At 40.4% G+C, this 18178-nt stretch overlaps 1 protein-coding gene across 11 annotated transcripts in view; it reads right to left on the reverse strand.

Moving 5' to 3' along the window:
- The window catches only part of LOC125456915 (LIM domain-binding protein 2), a 263846-nt gene that overhangs the window by 16950 nt on the left and 228718 nt on the right, over positions 1–18178 (reverse strand). For 3 of the 11 annotated variants that reach the window (XM_048540494.2, XM_048540528.2, XM_059646774.1), the window contains 3 exons: positions 16243–16366; positions 11720–11809; positions 9607–9755 (listed from right to left, as the gene is read on the reverse strand). In XM_048540494.2, coding sequence (XP_048396451.1) covers positions 9607–9755; positions 11720–11809; positions 16243–16366 — 363 coding nt within the window. Of the gene's footprint in view, positions 1–8541; positions 8739–9606; positions 9756–11719; positions 11810–16242; positions 16367–18178 lie in introns of all 11 variants that reach the window. The other 8 variants (XM_048540520.2, XM_048540552.2, XM_048540519.2 and 5 more) reach the window with 7 other exon arrangements.

Genomic DNA, 18178 nt, shown 5'->3' on the forward strand with positions numbered 1-18178 from the left:
TATCGTCAGAAATGGAGTCAGAGAATTTGTGGAAGGAAAGTGTCCGAGTTGGATGATGTGAAGGTAAGACAAGGGTACAAGTTGGAAATAAAATTGATGAAACATTTCAGTTCTGGCTGAGAGTAGAAAATTATTGTTATTAGTGTACCAGAAAAAGAGTTAAGGGGTGGAGGCTTAATAAAATGGAGAGCAAGAAACATTCCCCGCACTCACTAAAAGGGATGCACAGTGAGGACCTATCCGAGTCTCAATATTGATACAGTTTCTTTGGAGCAGATGAATGGAGTTAAATGGGAAGTTGTTAAGTGCGACAACACGTTCTGTTAAGTGGAGGACAGTGGTAGGAAATGGACATGGAAAAGTGGACAGCCCTCAGACCATCTCAGTGGGATAGAGATATAGAGAGTAACTGACAGGAGGCATTAGAACCAGTAAAATTTAAACAGTCACTGGGAAGACAAGATCTTATCTTTTGTTCTTTCTCCACCCACCATCCCCACCCTTCATGTTCTTAAAACCTATTACATTTTTGACTTTTCTCAAATTTGGCAAAAGATTGCTGACTTTATGTTAATTTGGAACAGAAACAGAAACTGCTGGAAAAGCTCAGCAGGTCTGGCAGCATCTGTAAAGAAAAAAATCAGAGTTTCTTCACAGATGCTGGAGGACCTGCTGAGCTTTTCCAGCAACTTCAATTTTTGTTCCTGATTTATAGCATCCGCAGTTCTATTTTTTTATGCATGTTAATTTGGTTTCTTTCTCCACAGATGTTGTCTGAACTGCTGACCATTTCCAGCATTCACACTATTTTACTTTTGTGTTTTACTTCTAGTTACAAAAGTTGCTGTTAATTCTGAAATCATATGTAATTAGCATCACACAGATAGTAAATTTGTGGTAGAGAGGCCGAATGCACCAGGAATACACACGGGAACTTTGGGGGTTTGGCCCCTTTAATTTTCTGTACATTGCCACTCCTGAGGAAAATGGAGGTTTCTTGTGGATTTTGAATAACATTGCTTTCAATCAAGTTGTGATATGAAGCATTGCTGGAAAGAAAAACTTCCACTCCATTATCCTATCTTATACTGTCTCTGAGGACATGTATATGTATGTCCCAAAGAAACCAAGAGCTTGCTTTGTCATTTTTTAAAAATAATCCATTTACGGTATGTGGGTACGGTACATCACTGGCTAGGCCAGCATTTATTTCCCAACCCTAATTTCCCAGAGGGCAGTTAAGTGTCAACCGTATTGCTGTGGGTCTGGAGTCCAATGTAGGCCAGACCAGGTAAGGACAACAGTTTTCTTCCCTGAAGGACATTAGTGAACCAGGTGGAATTTTCCAACAATCAACAATAGTTTCATGATCATGATCATCATCATCATCTGACTCTTAATTCCAGACTCTTTTTCTGGCTGAATTTGAACCCAAGTCCCCAAAATATTGTCTCAGTCTCGCGACTAATAGTCTAGCAACAATAACAGTAAGTTGTTGCCTCCCCTGTTTTAGCTATGGTCAAGTTAGCCCTACTCCTTACTTTGATTTGTATGAAGTCTTACATTGCTTTGACTAGCTGACTAGTCAAATGCAAATCACTGTTCATTTTTTTAAAATACTTGATTTGTGTTTAAATCTGAGAATTCAACTAATAAATTCAGTGGCAATAATCCATTAAAAACAAATAATCAGCTGGTAAGCATCACTACTAGCTGCTTAAAACACTGAAATAAAATGAAATGTTCAGCACATAAACAACAGTGAAGCCATCAGTATCATGAATGTGAAAACTAGTCCATCAGGCATGTATCAGAGATAATGGGAACTGCAGATGCTGGAGATTCCAAGATAATAAAATGTGAGGCTGGATGAACACAGCAGGCCAAGCAGCATCTCAGGAGCACAAAAGCTGACGTTTCGGGCCTAGACCCTTCATCAGAGAGCTTTATTTCAGTGTTTTAAGCAGCTAGTAGTGATGCTTACCAGCTGATTATTTGTTTTTAATGGATTATTGCCACTGAATTTATTAGTTGAATTCTCAGATTTAAACACAAATCAAGTATTTTAAAAAAATGAACAGTGATTTGCATTTGACTAGTCAGAGAGCCTCTCTGATGAAGGGTCTAGGCCCGAAACGTCAGCTTTTGTGCTCCTGAGATGCTGCTTGGCCTGCTGTGTTCATCCAGCCTCACATTTTATCATCAGGCATGTATAATTGGCTATGGCTTTACATTGATCCAGATGATCATTGAACTAAGTTGAAGGTACTTGGTCTCAACCATCATCATAGAAGTATTTAAGGACCAATATCTCAGTTATTCACTCATTGATTAATTACAAAATAAACATGATGGTCCTAAGAAAGCAACTTGTTTATACCAAGAAATTATTGACTATATGCAAATTAATACTTTTTATGTTAGTATTTTTAGTTTCACACTGATGTAAACACGCAATTTCAACAATGAAGATTCATGGTCAGGAGCAGAAACCGTGGCTGAAATTTCCTTCATATTGTGTCAAAGGAAACCACTCCTCCTGAACCTGATTGCAGATTTCTAGGTGTTCCCCAATGCCTCTTCAGGTGGGCAAAACTGCATTAGCTTGTTCCATTCTGATGTATTTATTTGTAGCCTAAGAATCACCTGAAATGACTTCCACTTCCACGTATGCACTATTAACTCACATTGTCCAAGGATCTATCTTTGGCCCCCTTCTACTTCTCATCCTCACCCTGCCCTCTTGGTATCATTCAGAGTTATTCCAGATGTGCCGATAACATCTAACTCAACTCATCACTGCCCGTTATCAAAGTGTCTGCTTGTGTGACATCCAGTATCAGATTAGCAGAAATTTCTTACAATTAAATCGCCTTTGGTCCACAACACAAACTTTGCTCCGTTTCCATCAAATCTACTTATCTCCCTAACAATTCTGTTTTTTTTAAATTTGCTTATGAGATTTGTCATTGACCTTGAGAAGGAGGGGGGAGCCACCTTCTTCAATTTCTGCAGTACTTGTATTTTATGCACTACCACTGTCCTGTTAGGATAGAAGTGACAAGATTTTGATCCAGCATCGACAAAGGAATGGCAGTAGAGTTCTAAGTAAGGATGGTGAGTGATTTGGTGAGGCCATTACAGTTGGAGAGTTTCCATGCATCTGCCCATGTTGTTACCATAGGTGGTGGAAGCTGCAGCTTTGGTAAATGGTATCAAAGCAGCCAAAGCTAACTATTGCAATGCATCTCACCCTGCACTGGTGGTGGAGTGAGTGAATGTTTAAGGTGGTATGTGGAGTGCTGATCAAGCAGGCTGCATTCTCTTGGATGGCATTGAGTGTCTTAAGCTGTTGGGGCTGTATTTGTCCAATTGTGATAAAAATCATTTCAGTTGGCACCCATTTGGGCTATGCGAGCCAGTAAGTAGTAACATTCAAGGAACTGAATGATCCAATATATGCTATATTTGATTGGCACAATGGCGACTACACTCAGTCATGCCTAGGAACAAGGTTAGGGCTTGTTGCAAGGTTTCCAAGAGGTCAGTTAAAACACTTCAAGAGTCAAAGGCATGTACAGTTAATAAATGAGGTGGAGATAGAGAATGAGAAGTAAGCTCCAAAGCAAGAGGTGTACTGTTTGTTGTGCATGTTGGGATGATGACTGAAGGCCATTGATTCTGTGTATTTGGGATTCAGCAAGAAGACCCAGGAGTTGGTTGATAGCTCCATGCAGTCAGGACTCAGGAGAAGACCTGAGAGTCAATGGATGCAGCTAAGTTTCAGGGCCAGGGCTAGGGCTCAGCAGAACTTCTGGGAGACGCAAAGTCTTACAAGAACACTGCGAACAATGGTTCAATGCAGTCGAAAACAGAAGCCTATAAGCAGTATTTGCTTAGTACAGCTATGAATATTTAAGCTCAAAGAAACTCTTTCTTTTAAAGTTGCAAACCAGCTGAACATGAAGGGAGTGAAGCCTTCCCGTTGATGAATCTCATTGAGTGCCTTAATGGCTACTTGGGTTCAATCAACTCAGAGATAATTTGTTTATTAAGAACAAATGCATTCTTTAGACACGTGGCAAAACTGATTATCAACGAAGCTATTGTGCAAAATAAAATCGTATCTCCTTTAATCTAAACATACAGATATTTTTACACAGACAGGACAAGCCAAAGCTCTCAAGGAGTATTATGGATAGGAAAATAGGGAAGATAACAACACAGTTTTGACCAAGAGTCCCAACTAAAAGAGCAGAATGAGTCGACCACTCCCACTTCCTCTGGTTTCTTCTCTAGAAGATCAACTTTCTGTTGGTCATAGAAGGATGGAAGACGCTTAGTTTAGGTGGAAGGTCAGGCTTGTGGACTGAATTAATAATGCAGCATTCAACATTTGAGAGAAAATCAGAAATGGAACTTGCTCCGGTTCCCAGAAAATATTTCACTGAGGTATTTCTTTAAAGGGCTACCTTTTATTCAGTGTGAGATACAGAGATGTTTCCTTCCTGTCAACTTCTTCCAACTCCAACTTTTCAAGACAGAATCTGTTATCTCGAAACTGAAGATCCTTTTCCAACTGACCTAACAGCAGCCAAGTCTGTGGCAAATCAAAACAAAAGCCTTACAGACTGTTGCTCGGCATCGTTCAGCACAGGTCCTCTTGCCAAATGCTGTCTGTCTAGCAATTAAAGACATAACAGCAATCTCTTAGATAGGTTTGAAACGTTGTGCTAGACACTGCATTCTAAAGATAGCTGCTTTTCCAGTAAATGACAGATAATCAGCAGATCACTTTGAAATTTTGGTGTGTGTATGGTGGAGGGAGGGAGGCCAGTAGTGTGTGTGCATGTGCATTTGTTTGTTTCTAACAGGAGTCCTGCTGTGAGTAGTTCACCATCTGACTCCTCAAAGTCTGTTCACTACCTAAAAAGGCACAAATCAGAGTGTGGCAGAATGTTCTCCACTTGTCTAGATGAATGCAGCTCCAAAGACGCTCAAGAAGCTTGACACCATCCAGAACAAAGCAGCACACTTGAACTATCTACCTTAAAAATACTCAAGGAAGCTGCTTCCACCACCATTTCAGAAAGAGCTTTCCAAAGATGCAGTCCTCTGAAAAAAAACTCATCTAATCTCTGTTATAAATGGGTGATCCCTGATTTTTAAACTGTGATGTTTGTTCTAGATTCTCCCATAAGAGGAAACATGCTCTCCACAACTACTTTGTCATCCGCCATATCAAGTTGCCTCTTACTCTCCTAAATTACAGTGGATGTGAGCCCAGTTGTCTTATATTTCTTCAAGACAACCCTCTCATTTCAGACATTATTCGGTAAACCTTCACTGAATTGTCTCCAATGAATTTACATCTTTCCTTCAATAAGGTGACTAAACTGCACCATCGTCCAGATGGGTTTTCATCAGTGATCTGTGCAGTGAAAGCATAGCCTCCCTACTTTTAGATTCAATTCCCTTCACAATAAATGTTAACATCTTCTTCATAATCAACTTTCCTACCTATCTTTGTGCTCTCAGTAAACTTGGAAATCATACCTTGCATCCCTTCACTTATGTCATTTATATAAATTGGAACCAGTTGAGTTTTCAGCATCAACTCCTGTGGCATACCATTCTATACATCTTCGCAACATGAAAAAGATCCATTTATGTCTACTCTCTGATTCCTGTCAGTCAGCCAACCTTTTATCCATGCCAAATGTTACCCCCTACACTATGAGCTTTCCTATTTCACAATAACATTTGATGTACCACCTTATTTAGTGCCTTCTGGAAATCCAAATTCAATTCACCCACAGCTCCCCTTTACGGTAGCACATGTCCTCTTCAAAGAATTCCAATACATTGGTCAATCATGATTTCCCTTTCACAAAATCATGCTGACTCTCTCTGATTACCTTGAACTTATCTAAGTGGTCCACTATAAATTTTTAAATAATAAATTCTACGATGGATTAACATATGACACATTTTAAGCCATCTGAATGCTTTCTGTCTCCCTCACTTTTTGAATAAAGGAGATAAGTTTGCTATCTTTCAAGCTAATGGGACCACCCCACATCAAGGGAATTTTAAAAGTTTAGAACCAATGCATTAACTATCTCAACAGATCTGGCAGCAACTGTGGAGAGAACTCAGAGTTAATACTTTGGTTGAGTAACCCTTCCTCAGTTCTGTTTCCTCATCTGTTTGACTTGCAATACAATCCTGTTCTGTAACTACACCAGACTGGCATCTCATTCTTATATATGCAGGGTGCTACTCCCATGGTTGATACCCTGATTTGATAGTAATGGTAGAGTGAGGAATGTGCCAGGAAACGAGGCTGAATACAGTTCTTCTGTTGCTAATGGCTCACAGCTCTTCACCTTTAGGCAGTTTTGAGTTGCTGTTACTGAGTCTATTTCATTTTCAATGGTGATAATATCACACAATATAGAGAACATCCCCAGCGTCAAAGTGAGTCCGCCTCCACGAGGACATGTGATAGTTAGTCCTATTGATTCCATTTGCAACAGGTGGATTGGTAAGGACATGGATGGGAGATTATTCTCTCACCATTTATCTTAACTAGGCCCAGTTTAGCAAATAATTTCTGAAATGTCTCGGTCAATAACAGCACCACTCAGTTTAGTGGTTATACCGAAGTTCCATATCCACTATACATTCTGAGCCTTTTCTTCTCCCAGTGGCTCTTCCAAATGGCATTCAACATGAAACAGTGAATCAGGAAGCTGATTTATCAGCTGAAGTGGCTGGTAGGTAATAATCAGGAGGAAATCTCCTTTCTTCTTTTGAGCTGAAGCCATGAGATTTCACAGGTTGTGGCATCAATGTTCAGGCCTGGTTTTAACGTTACAGAACTTGAGGCAATATTCTCCTGGCTGTTTATCACTGTGCCACCATCTCTGATGGGTCTGTCTTGCTGATGCAGCAAAACAAAGGCCCAGGGATGACAATGGAGAAGTCTGGGACATTGGCTGGACAGCAAGGTATGAGTAATATCTGTAGGGTATGATTGGATGAGTATAACTATGTCAGACTGTCGTTTGACTATTTGTGGAACAGCTCTACCCATTTTGGCATAAATCCCAGTTGTTACTAAGGAGAACTTTAAAGCATTGACTGGGTGGGTTGTCTTTTATACCTTCAGGATGGATTTAACAAACTGACTGACTTGCTAGTTCATCTCAGAGGGCAACTAACAGTCAACCACAAAGCTGTGTATTTGGAGTCACAAATGACCCAGAATATGTAGGGATGGCAGATTTCCTTCCTTGAAAGAAAATAGTGAGCCAGATGGGCTTTTTACAACAATCCAGTAACTTCACATGAATAAGACTCATATCTTTTAGTACAGATATTGTATTAAAATTCTCCAGCTGTCAAGGTGAGACTTGAATTCATGGCTCCAGTGCATTAGTCAGGGCCTCTGAACCAAAATGTGAGTACCACCACCATCTTGCTCCCATTCTGATACTCTGAGGTTGAAGCAGACTGTTCATAAGCACAATGGCATAGCTGACCCCCAAGTAGAGCTCCCAATCACATATCCCCATCACATGGATATGCACATGCGGGACCATAACTGACTAGGTTACAGACCAAGAGCAACAATAAATAATTGGGCTAGATAATTTTTTTTGTCGGAATACACTTACGGGCTGAAAGGCCTTCTCTGTGCCATAAGGTTTGCCATGTTTCTTAAGATCATCTGTTCCCATTTCTGTAACATTGCTGAAGTCGGTCCTATACCAAGTCATCCACTGCTTACACCCACACCCATGTCAGTTACCTCTATTCTTGACTTCAAGCCACATTCTGAAGTTCTACTTTCTGTAAACTTGAGATCCTCCAAACCTCCATGTGCTAACTTGTGCCAAATTCCATTCAACCATCATCTGGGTCTTTGTGACCTAAATTGGTCCTGATTTTACAATGCCTCAATTTTAAAATTCGCTAGTTTTCAAATCACTGCACAGTCTTGTCTCTATCTCTGTCATCCCCTCCAGCTCCACAGTCACCCAATAATTTATGGTCATTTAATTCTGATCTTTTGACCTTAACAATTTTAATCATGCCTGCACTAATTGTCTACCTTCAGTAGCCAAGACCTAAACTCTGGAACTCCCTTCTTAAACCCTCCTACCTTTTTTTCTCCTAAAACGTGCTCCTGAATATCTACCAACTTGGCAAAGCCTGATCAAATGCCCTAACAGCTTTCTTGTGGCTTGATGTCATAGGATGCATGCTACTCTCTGTGAAGCTCCTTGGGCCTTTTTATATTGTATTTAAGGAAATCTGGTATGAATACTATTGTTGTTTCTGTTTTCCTAAAGATGCTAGTTCCAATTAGAGCACCCAACTACCCTGGCTTAGATGAGCTATCCCATAACGGGAGAGGAGGACGTAATTTGGGAACTTTTGGTGTGTATTTCTCAGCTACATGCTGAGTGAATATATTTTAAAATAAAAACCATTTTCTCTCCCTTTGTCCCTGCTGTATTTCTGGGGATTTACCTGTTCTGGAGCAGTGGAAGACAACATCTAGGATGTCATGTGGAGCCGTTGTGCTGAACTGTGCGAAGAGGACGCTGGCATTTCAGGAGGAGCCACCACGGGGGAGACGTTGTCCTGAAGGACGTGGATGAAGCCCTGCTGGAGCTGCTGCCAGAGGAGGGAGGATACCGTGGGTCTCGATTACATTGTTGGAGCCGCTTATTAAAAAAATAATTTTAGTTTTTTTTCAGTTTTTAATGTTTGCCTGTGTGTCTTTTTTTTAAGTGTTCTGTTGTGTCTTATTACAATCTTTTAAAACTGTTTGGGATTTATTGAAGGTCGTAAATGCATGAGATGCGGCTGATTTCAGGATAGTATTTGAATGCTTATTTCTGGATTCAGATATCACTGTGGAAGATGAAGATATTGAGGAGCAGGCTTGGGGTAGTTCCATCATTTTTGTATTTTTAAGAAGTTTGCAGTTCAACCCTTATTTTTAAATCAATGCGGAGCACATTGTCTTATTTGGGAGCTAGAATTTGAGATTGGTGAGTCACCTATTTGAGATTATTGAAGAAGTAAAAGCAGACACGTGGAAGAAAAATAAATCAGCACTAGACTGATATTATCACATGCCACCACTTTTCACAACTGTGGTTTTGTATACCATGTTTATTTTTACAAAGCGCTTATTTTAGAGAAGAAAGGATTACAGAATCTACAACATTACCAAGCCATTTTTGCTGTTACAAAGTTATTTTTGTTTTCCACTCAGTCTTATGAGCTTGGGAATAATTTATTTCATATGAAGCATAAGTGCTGATGGAACAAAACAATATACCAGACACACACTATTGGAGAAGACTGATTTAGAAGACTTGAGTTGAAAGAGACCTGGGCAGAGCTAGATGAGAATGTGGCAGGTTGTAATTACATTTGAATTATTTTCCGATTCTTAGCATATAAAGATTACTGAGAAAGGCAGGCACAGTAAAGATGTTCAATACAATCCTATCAACAGTGTATTTTTGTTGGAGCAACTAATGGATAAGTTATACATACACAATAGTGAAAGGAGATGCTTACAGGTACCTGACTGGAGAGACTGAAGTTCCCTGCAGGGCTCTTTTTCTTGCTGTTTGTACTGTTGGTATTTCCTACACTGCTGTTTGAGGTGCTGCTTGCTGAATTCTTCCTCTTTCTTCGTTTATTTGTCTGTTGTCTGGTAGGTTCCGCTGTACAAAATAAAACAAAAAAAGGGCAAAAAGAATCAGAATCAGAGTTTTGGTATCATACTAATGTTCCAGTGCTCCAAATTGATCATATATTGTCCTTTTCTAACTGACCAAATACGGAGAGCCGGTATATCAAGAGCAACATGTTGCAGGTACATATTGCATAAAGCTTCAGAATTCCATCCAAACTAAAACATGGATTCTATTTCCTCATATTCTCTTGAAAAATGAATTCCCTTTATTGTGATCATTAACTTAAACAATATGCAATTAATTTAAGTTGGACAGTTTTTAAACCTTTCCATCATTTGAGACCACCAAAGCTAGTAGACAGAGTTGAAAATCATCATTCTTTTCATTCTTGCATGCTTGTTGGGAGTGGTTGGCATTTGAGCTTCGGTATTTGTCAACCGAATATCCAGCACTCAACTAATAGAAGTTGGTTTCAAACCATAACTGGATAAAGATAGGGTTCCGTAAGGACAACAATGCTGATTTCCTGATGTTAGTTTGCTGATTCTCTGATGGTTTCTGGACTTTTAATATCAGATCTTCAAAATATGAAGGACAAAATTAAACTGAAAATGTTTCCCACTCTGGAGCAACATTTTAAAAATGCACCTTTTAGATGGATATGTGGTTTGTATTGATGGTACTTTCCTAGCCACTGTAATTTCTCATCTTTAATACCAGTTTCTGATTGATTTGGAATACAATATTTATTCAACCAATTAAAAGGTACAGATATACACAGAATTTAACAAACTTTTCCTTTATTGGTACTCTTCTAGGTTTATTTTAAACATAGGAAAAATATTTCATGAGGAAGGTCACTCAGCTTGTTTTTCTTTCTTTTAAATAACTTACAGCTTATACTATGTGGATTTGGCCAGTTTAATTAATACCCTGAGGGAGGTAATAAATGACAAAACATTTTAAGAAGACAGAAATAAATCTTTTTTTTTGTAAGCATTTTGCTATCTTTTCTTGGAGTTGCTTCTAAAATGTAGTAAATACTTGTCTTGAACATTTTACATTTCTGCTACACTGGGAAAGAAAGCATTCAAATGTTTAACCTTACAAAATAATCACACTTGTCTTTCAAATCTGTTTATAGTTTAGGTGACATCCTTTGTTCTACATTGTTCATGCTTCTTGATGTTTCCTTCAAACTCCTTTTGTCCACTAAAAACAAATTCCCTTTTGTGATGTTTCTTCTTATAGGAAGAGCCTAACTTGCTGAATTATCCTTGTTTTTATTCTTTAAGCTCTATTTAAACCAACTAGGTAAATAGAGAAATATTTGGCTTTGCCCCTTCCTAATGGCAATGCTACTCCTCATTAAGCCAGCAGGAGGTGACCTGTGGTGAGGAAGATGAAATGCCACCTTTTGCTTGGGTGAGATGTTCAGCTTCTACAAGGCATTTCATCTGAAGTCATGGCTGAAAAGTTGCAAAATGCATGTGCCCGCCGAAATAAAGTCTTGAGAATGGAACCACAGAAATATGAAGTGAGCACCATCAGACCAAGACCAACTAAGGGAGATTTCCTCTGTTAGCTGTACAATAATAGTGATGCAAACATAGGTAAAGATTTCCTCTAATCATTATTTTTAAAGCAAGACTTTAAATACATTATTTTACAATGCCTTTGCAATTTCACTAAAAATGAAAACATAAACAATGTTTTCTCTCTCTATTTACAATGTTGACAGCACATTGTGACAAAACATAATTTTCCTCTATATATAGGTTAAGATGGGTCAACTATCAGTCATGTGTAGATTAATTGATGCGAAACAAGGCTCTGTTCCAAATCAAGGGATCTAGATGATGTCATTAGGACTGTGAAACCATCTGAACCTCACAAGATTGGAAAGCCTCATGATTCCCTCCCCATCTTTGTTATTTTATATAATATATACTTTGAATGACTTAAAAAGTAATTAAACTTAGTTTTCTTACCGTTGTGCGCTGGGCGCGCTGAGCGAGGTTGTGGGGTTGAGGCGGTGTGACGTAGGAGAAAGGGTATAACAGCTGATTGTGAGGTTCGACCTGAAGGATTACAGCATCACGGGACAGGTATTTTACTCTTACATGGTTGTTACTTTCAGCGGTTTTACTGGTTCACATACGATATAGTATATATTATATAGTTTTAAAAAATTTTGAGAGTATGAATTTCATTTATTTTTCTCCTCAGTCCCCCGGTTCCTCTCAGCCACTTACCTCTGTGGCCAAAAGGGCAGGCAAGTAATCTGTTTGGAGCCTCAGCCAGTGCTGCTATGAGCATCTGTAGAAGCATAAAATATCTTGGGGTCCACAGTCCCTCCAGTTCCACCTCCCCTACTATGGGGACGCATCTAACCTTTGCTCAGCACCTTCCCAAGGCAGCACAGCTGAGACTGGAAACTGATACACCTTTCAATGTACCACCATTGTGACATCGTGCAACATGCTCAGACACTGTGCCACGTGAATGGTATGATTATAGAGTTCTCAACACACTAAATCATGTTCACACTTGAAGGTATAAGATGAAAACATGATGCAAGCATTTGACAAACTAATTACTTCTAGTAATATAGATTTATTCCACAGTAATGTGAATTATGTAAAGAGTGTAACAATGGCAAATCTTTGAGCAATCTGAGGCAACATACATCTAAAATCAACCAGTAACAGCCCTGTACCACAGACTAGACACTGCATTACTGAAGAGTTACAGAAACAAACCTCTCTTCTTTGATAATAAAATGTGAGGCTGGATGAACACAGCAGGCCAAGCAGCATCTCAGGAGCACAAAAGCTGACGTTTCGGGCCTAGACCCTTCATCGGAGAGGGGGATGGGGAGAGGGAACTGGAATAAATAGGGAGAGAGGGGGAGGCAGACCGAAGATGGAGAGTAAAGAAGATAGGTGGAGAGAGTATAGGTGGGGAGGTAGGGAGGGGATAGGTCAGTCCAGGGAAGACGGGCAGGTCAAGGAGGTGGGATGAGGTTAGTAGGTAGCTGGGGGTGCGGCTTGGGGTGGGAGGAAGGGATGGGTGAGAGGAAGAACAGATTAGGGAGGCAGAGACAGGTTGGACTGGTTTTGGGATGTAGTGGGTGGGGGGGAAGAGCTGGGCTGGTTGTGTGGTGTAGTGGGGGGAGGGGACGAACTAGGCTGGTTTAGGGATGCAGTAGGGGAAGGGGAGATTTTGAAACTGGTGAAGTCCACATTGATACCATATGGCTGCAGGGTTCCCAGGCGGAATATGAGTTGCTGTTCCTGCAACCTTCGGGTGGCATCATTGTGGCAGTGCAGGAGGCCCATGATGGACATGTCATCTAGAGAATGGGAGGGGGAGTGGAAATGGTTTGCGACTGGGAGGTGCAGTTGTTTGTTGCGAACTGAACGGAGGTGTTCTGCAAAGCGGTCTCCAAGCCTCCGCTTGGTTTCCTCAATGTAGAGGAAGCCGCACCGGGTACAGTGGATGCAGTATACCACATTGGCAGATGTGCAGGTGAACCGCTGCTTAATGTGGAATGTCATCTTGGGGCCTGCGATAGGGGTGAGGGAGGAGGTGTGGGGACAAGTGTAGCATTTCCTGCGGTTGCAGGGGAAGGTGCCGGGTGTGGTGGGGTTGGAGGGCAGTGTGGAGCGAACAAGGGAGTCACGGAGAGAGTGGTCTCTCCGGAAAGCAGACAGGGGAGGGGATGGAAAAATGTCTTGGGTGGTGGGGTCGGATTGTAAATGGCGGAAGTGTCGGAGGATGATGCGTTGTATCCGGAGGTTGGTAGGGTGGTGTGTGAGAACGAGGGGGATCCTCTTAGGGCGGTTGTGGCGGGGGCGGGGTGTGAGGGATGTGTTGCGGGAAATACGGGAGACGCGGTCAAGGGCGTTATTAAAGAGAAAATAGAATATGCTGGACTCTCTGACCAATTCTCTGAACCATGGTTGTGCTGAACAACACAGTGTACGAGAAAAGGAGGTGTGCAAATTTGTAAGTGAATGGATATTTCGAGCTTCTTGATTCTACCTTGAGAAGATTATAGATCTGTGACATTGATTCTTTTCTTCTCTTCACAAATGCTGTCAGATCCAGTGAGTATTTACTTTCAGCAGGTTGATATTAATTTTTAATTTCATCTTTATTTAGTAATTTTTTTAGCATGAAGGAAGTCTTTTATGTTATTTTATTCACAATGCAAGATTTCTATTTTAAACTGATTGTTAGCATATTCTGCTTGCCTCAAACACTTGGGAAAAAAAACTTTGGCATTCAACAACTTATATGGTTTACCTCAACCAATCATACAGACACTAAAAATTTACTTGCTGAAGTATGCCTCCAGACCTAACAGGAGTTAAGCTTGAACTGGTGAGTAGACAGACCCACACAAATGTGCCTTGCATTGGTTTGTAGTGTGGTATTCTGAGACATACTATTACTGCAGCACGAGAACAGTGAAGTAAATGGGCCGATTTTAGATTTGACAGTCATAAACTAAATATTTCTGAGGCTTACCATTTTGATGGTGTAACACAATAAATCTGCCACCAAAACTTACAGCAATCTCACAGCAAATTTGATACCAAATACAGAATATTTAATAAAAATTTAAAATATTTTTTAAAGCTGGAAGCTTTGGTACCACAGAACACAAAGCAGCTAATGTCAAAATAATCATACCATCTACTAAATATTTGAGCCAGCAAAATCCTACATATCCTAGAAAGAGATGTTTAGCTTTACCTGCATGATTTCACATAAGCCTCAGCCTGATTTACTACTAACAAATTTCCAGTTAATAATCACGTCTGAATATTTATGCAACAGTTCTTAGTTTGTGTGCCAAGTATTTATTTACCTCCCTCAGTTATTATTATTTTATGTACATTTAGGTTAACACATAAAATCACATACTAGAGATTCAATTTTAAAAGATCTGCTGATTAGATTGGTCAACTCTAGTGAATTTTCAAGGTTGCCCAGTGAGATGATATTCTGGGCAGTCTTTGGACCCAATCTGCCTCAAAAAAAATCAATCTACAGGGGCACAGCTTGGAGTTGAATTTTTCAATACCTAACTGAGGAAAACCACCAATGGCTGTGATTGAACATGTGAACATCTTTGGAAGATGTAGAAAACAAATATATAATGAATTAAAGGTCACAAAAATGTTTGAAATTGTTTTCTCAAAATATCCTGTTTAATACCATAAAATAATTTTAGCAGATACTTCTTTGAAAATAGATTTCTTGGAACTATCCTGGTGGCTGTATTGCAACCAACAGGGAATAGGTAACTTCAAAGCACTGTGATTTCAATGTTCAGGAAATTCTGAAGTAGCTCAGACCTGTCATCCTTTGTTGTTCAAATTGGAAACTCTTGAATGGCCATCATACATTCTGTTATTCAATATAAAAATATGTTTTTTCTTAATTGAATATGTAGAGGAACAAATTAATCAGAACTATGCAGAACGCTTCCTACTTGCATGACTTCCATTTAATCTTTCAAGATAATACAAATTTAAATAAGTAACAGCTTATATTTGTTATCACCGTTGTAGCCTTGTACTGAAAAAGACAGTAATTGGGAATCACCATGTGAGTGAAACAGTATCTGGTAGTATCTAGTGTCTCTATAAAATGGGAGAATAAACTTTCCTTCCATTTAAAAACAAGCAAATGTTGTGGAGATAATTTGTAGACTATTGGAAGAAGAACAATCTGAGCATTTACAGACAGACTTGCATTTCTATAGCTGCTTTCCCAACCTCAATTAATCCCAGAGCACTTTACAACCAGCGAAGTACTCTACAAATTGTGGTCACTGTTGCAATATATGAAACATAGCACTCAATAGTGATTTTAATTGAAAAATAAAAATTGGCCAGACATGGGGGATACTTCCACTCTTCCTCAAGATAGCTCTTTCTCAAAATATTACCATGGAAACTTCCGCGTCTGCTTCCAAAGTTGGGGTTTTACTTGAGCAGACATGAAGAAACACATGTTGTGGCGCAAAGGTATTGTTCCTACCTCTGGGTCAGAGGGTCTAGGTTTAATTACCACCTGAGGATGTGATAGCCATGGAATTATATTGTGACATGTTCAAGTCGGTTGATTCTTAAGGCAAAAAAATACTGTAACTGGAGCGGTGATTGAACTAGGAGATGTATGATTGCAATGTTTTACTCTGTAAATAAATGGTAGACTGTGTAAAGATTGGCTTCTACTACTATCTTTCACCAACCCATTTTTATGGAATGCAACAACCTGCACTACAGAGCATGTGGTTTGGAGACACGACAGTCCATTAACTAACTACACTGGGTTTCTAAACGGATAGTTGTTCTTTAGAGGTCAGTAACTTTGATACTATGTTATCTGTGAAGAACTGAAAAAATGTACAATTGGAGCACTATCCAACTTCATTAAGACTATTCTCTTTCAGCAACTTGAACGTACAATTCAATGACGTATACCGTCGACCTACCTGGAGGTGCCACCATTCGCTGCCATTTCTGGAATAAGCAGGTTTTCAAACAGTCTCTTGGGCTGATATTATATGTTTTGTGTCTGGACATCAGTTCTTGCATTGGCTCCAATATAACACACAACTGCAAAAATGAGCACAAATTAGATACTGTTATCCTTACTCATTAGTTATGTTAAAAATAAGAAAAAAGTAAACACATACTTAAGTTGGTAAGATCTAGTTGTTCTGATTATGACCCTAACTCCACTTTCCTGCTTGCGTCCACCAGTTTCAACTCCCTACAGATCAAAAATCTGTCTAACTGTCCAGATGCAGGAAACCTACAAGGAAATGGAGAAAATGTGTTGGCCTGAAGGTGAGGGTGAAACCACGTGGTTTCAAGACTCCCCATCTCAGCATACTTCTAGCAAACGTCCAAAGTATTGAAAACAAAATGGATGAACTCAGATCCAGACTTACCTACCAAAGGCAACTGAGAGACTGTTGTTTGCTCTGCTTCATAGAGACTTCGCTCACTCCTGCCAATCCTGACTGTGCCCTACAAGCTGACAGATCCTCCATACACTGCATGGACTGTATGGGGCCCTGGGGCAAGGCAAAGGGCAGTTCCGGTATTTTTCCTGATCAAAACTGTCTGGTGCTTGGATGTAGTGATCCTGGCAAGCTATTGCTCTTTGGACCTAAAATACCTTAAAGTAAAATGCTATCCCGACTACCGGCCATGAGAGTTCACCCCCGCCATCCTGACAGCAATCCACTTACCACCTCATGCGGATGTGGAGAATGCCCTAGATGTGATTTACACCGCCACAAACACACCAGAGACAAAATTCCTCGAGTCCCTATTCATTGTGGCCAGCAACTTCAACCAAGCCAACCTCAAGCAGGTGAAGCCAAAATATCACCAACACATCTGCCTCACCAAGGGACTGAACATTCTGGATCACTGCCGTACAACCGTCAAAGATGCCTATCACTCCATTACCTGCCCACACTTTGGAAAATCTGATCACAGCGCTGTGTTCCTCCTATCAGCTTACAGGCAGACGCTGAAACGGGAGAATCCTTCATGAAACGAAGTACAGTGCTGATCTGAGGCAGCAGAAGACAGTCTCTGGGACTGCTTGGACTCAATGGACTGGACCATATTCAAGTTTTGAACAGAAAACTTAGGCGAGTATGTCACCACCATCACGGACTTCATTAGCAATGCATGGTGGAGTGTGAACCAAAGAAGTCAATCTGAGTGTTCCCCAATTATAAACCTTTAATGAACCAGGAAATCCACTCCCTTCTGAAGACTAGACGGACAGCGTTCAAGTCAGGTGATCCAGACCAATACAGAGAATCCAGACATGACCTCCATAAAACCATCAGGGAGGCCAAGAAGCAGCACGGACCAAGTTAGAGGCCCAGACCTACCAAACAGACTCCTGCCCTCTATGGCAAGGCCTAAAAGGCATTATGGGATACCCAATGAAACAGTGTAAGGTAGCGGACAATGACATGCCCTTCCCTGACACGTTCGATTTGAGCAGAATGCCACCGGCGTGGCAATGCCTGCTCCAATAGCCCCAGGCACACCTGTTCCCTCAGTCACTGCTGCAGATGTCAGAACAAACTTCCCAGGAGTTAACCCAAGGAAAGCGACAGGCATGGACGGTGTCCCGGGCCAAGCACACAGATCATGTGTGGTCCAACTGGTGGAGATATTCAGTGACATCTTCAAACTCTCCCTCTCATAAGTCGAAGACCCACCTGCTTTAAGAAGACCACCACCAGCCCTGTACCCTAGACAACACATGCAATGTGTCTTAATGACTACCACCCAATTGCTCTGACTTCAATAATCATGAAGTGATTCAAGGTCACGGCCCACATCAACTCCCACAGTTTGCCTACTGACATAACAGGTTCACAGGGAATGCCATAG

The sequence above is a fragment of the Stegostoma tigrinum genome, chromosome 1, assembly GCF_030684315.1.
Source record: "Stegostoma tigrinum isolate sSteTig4 chromosome 1, sSteTig4.hap1, whole genome shotgun sequence".
Lineage (NCBI taxonomy): Eukaryota > Metazoa > Chordata > Chondrichthyes > Orectolobiformes > Stegostomatidae > Stegostoma > Stegostoma tigrinum.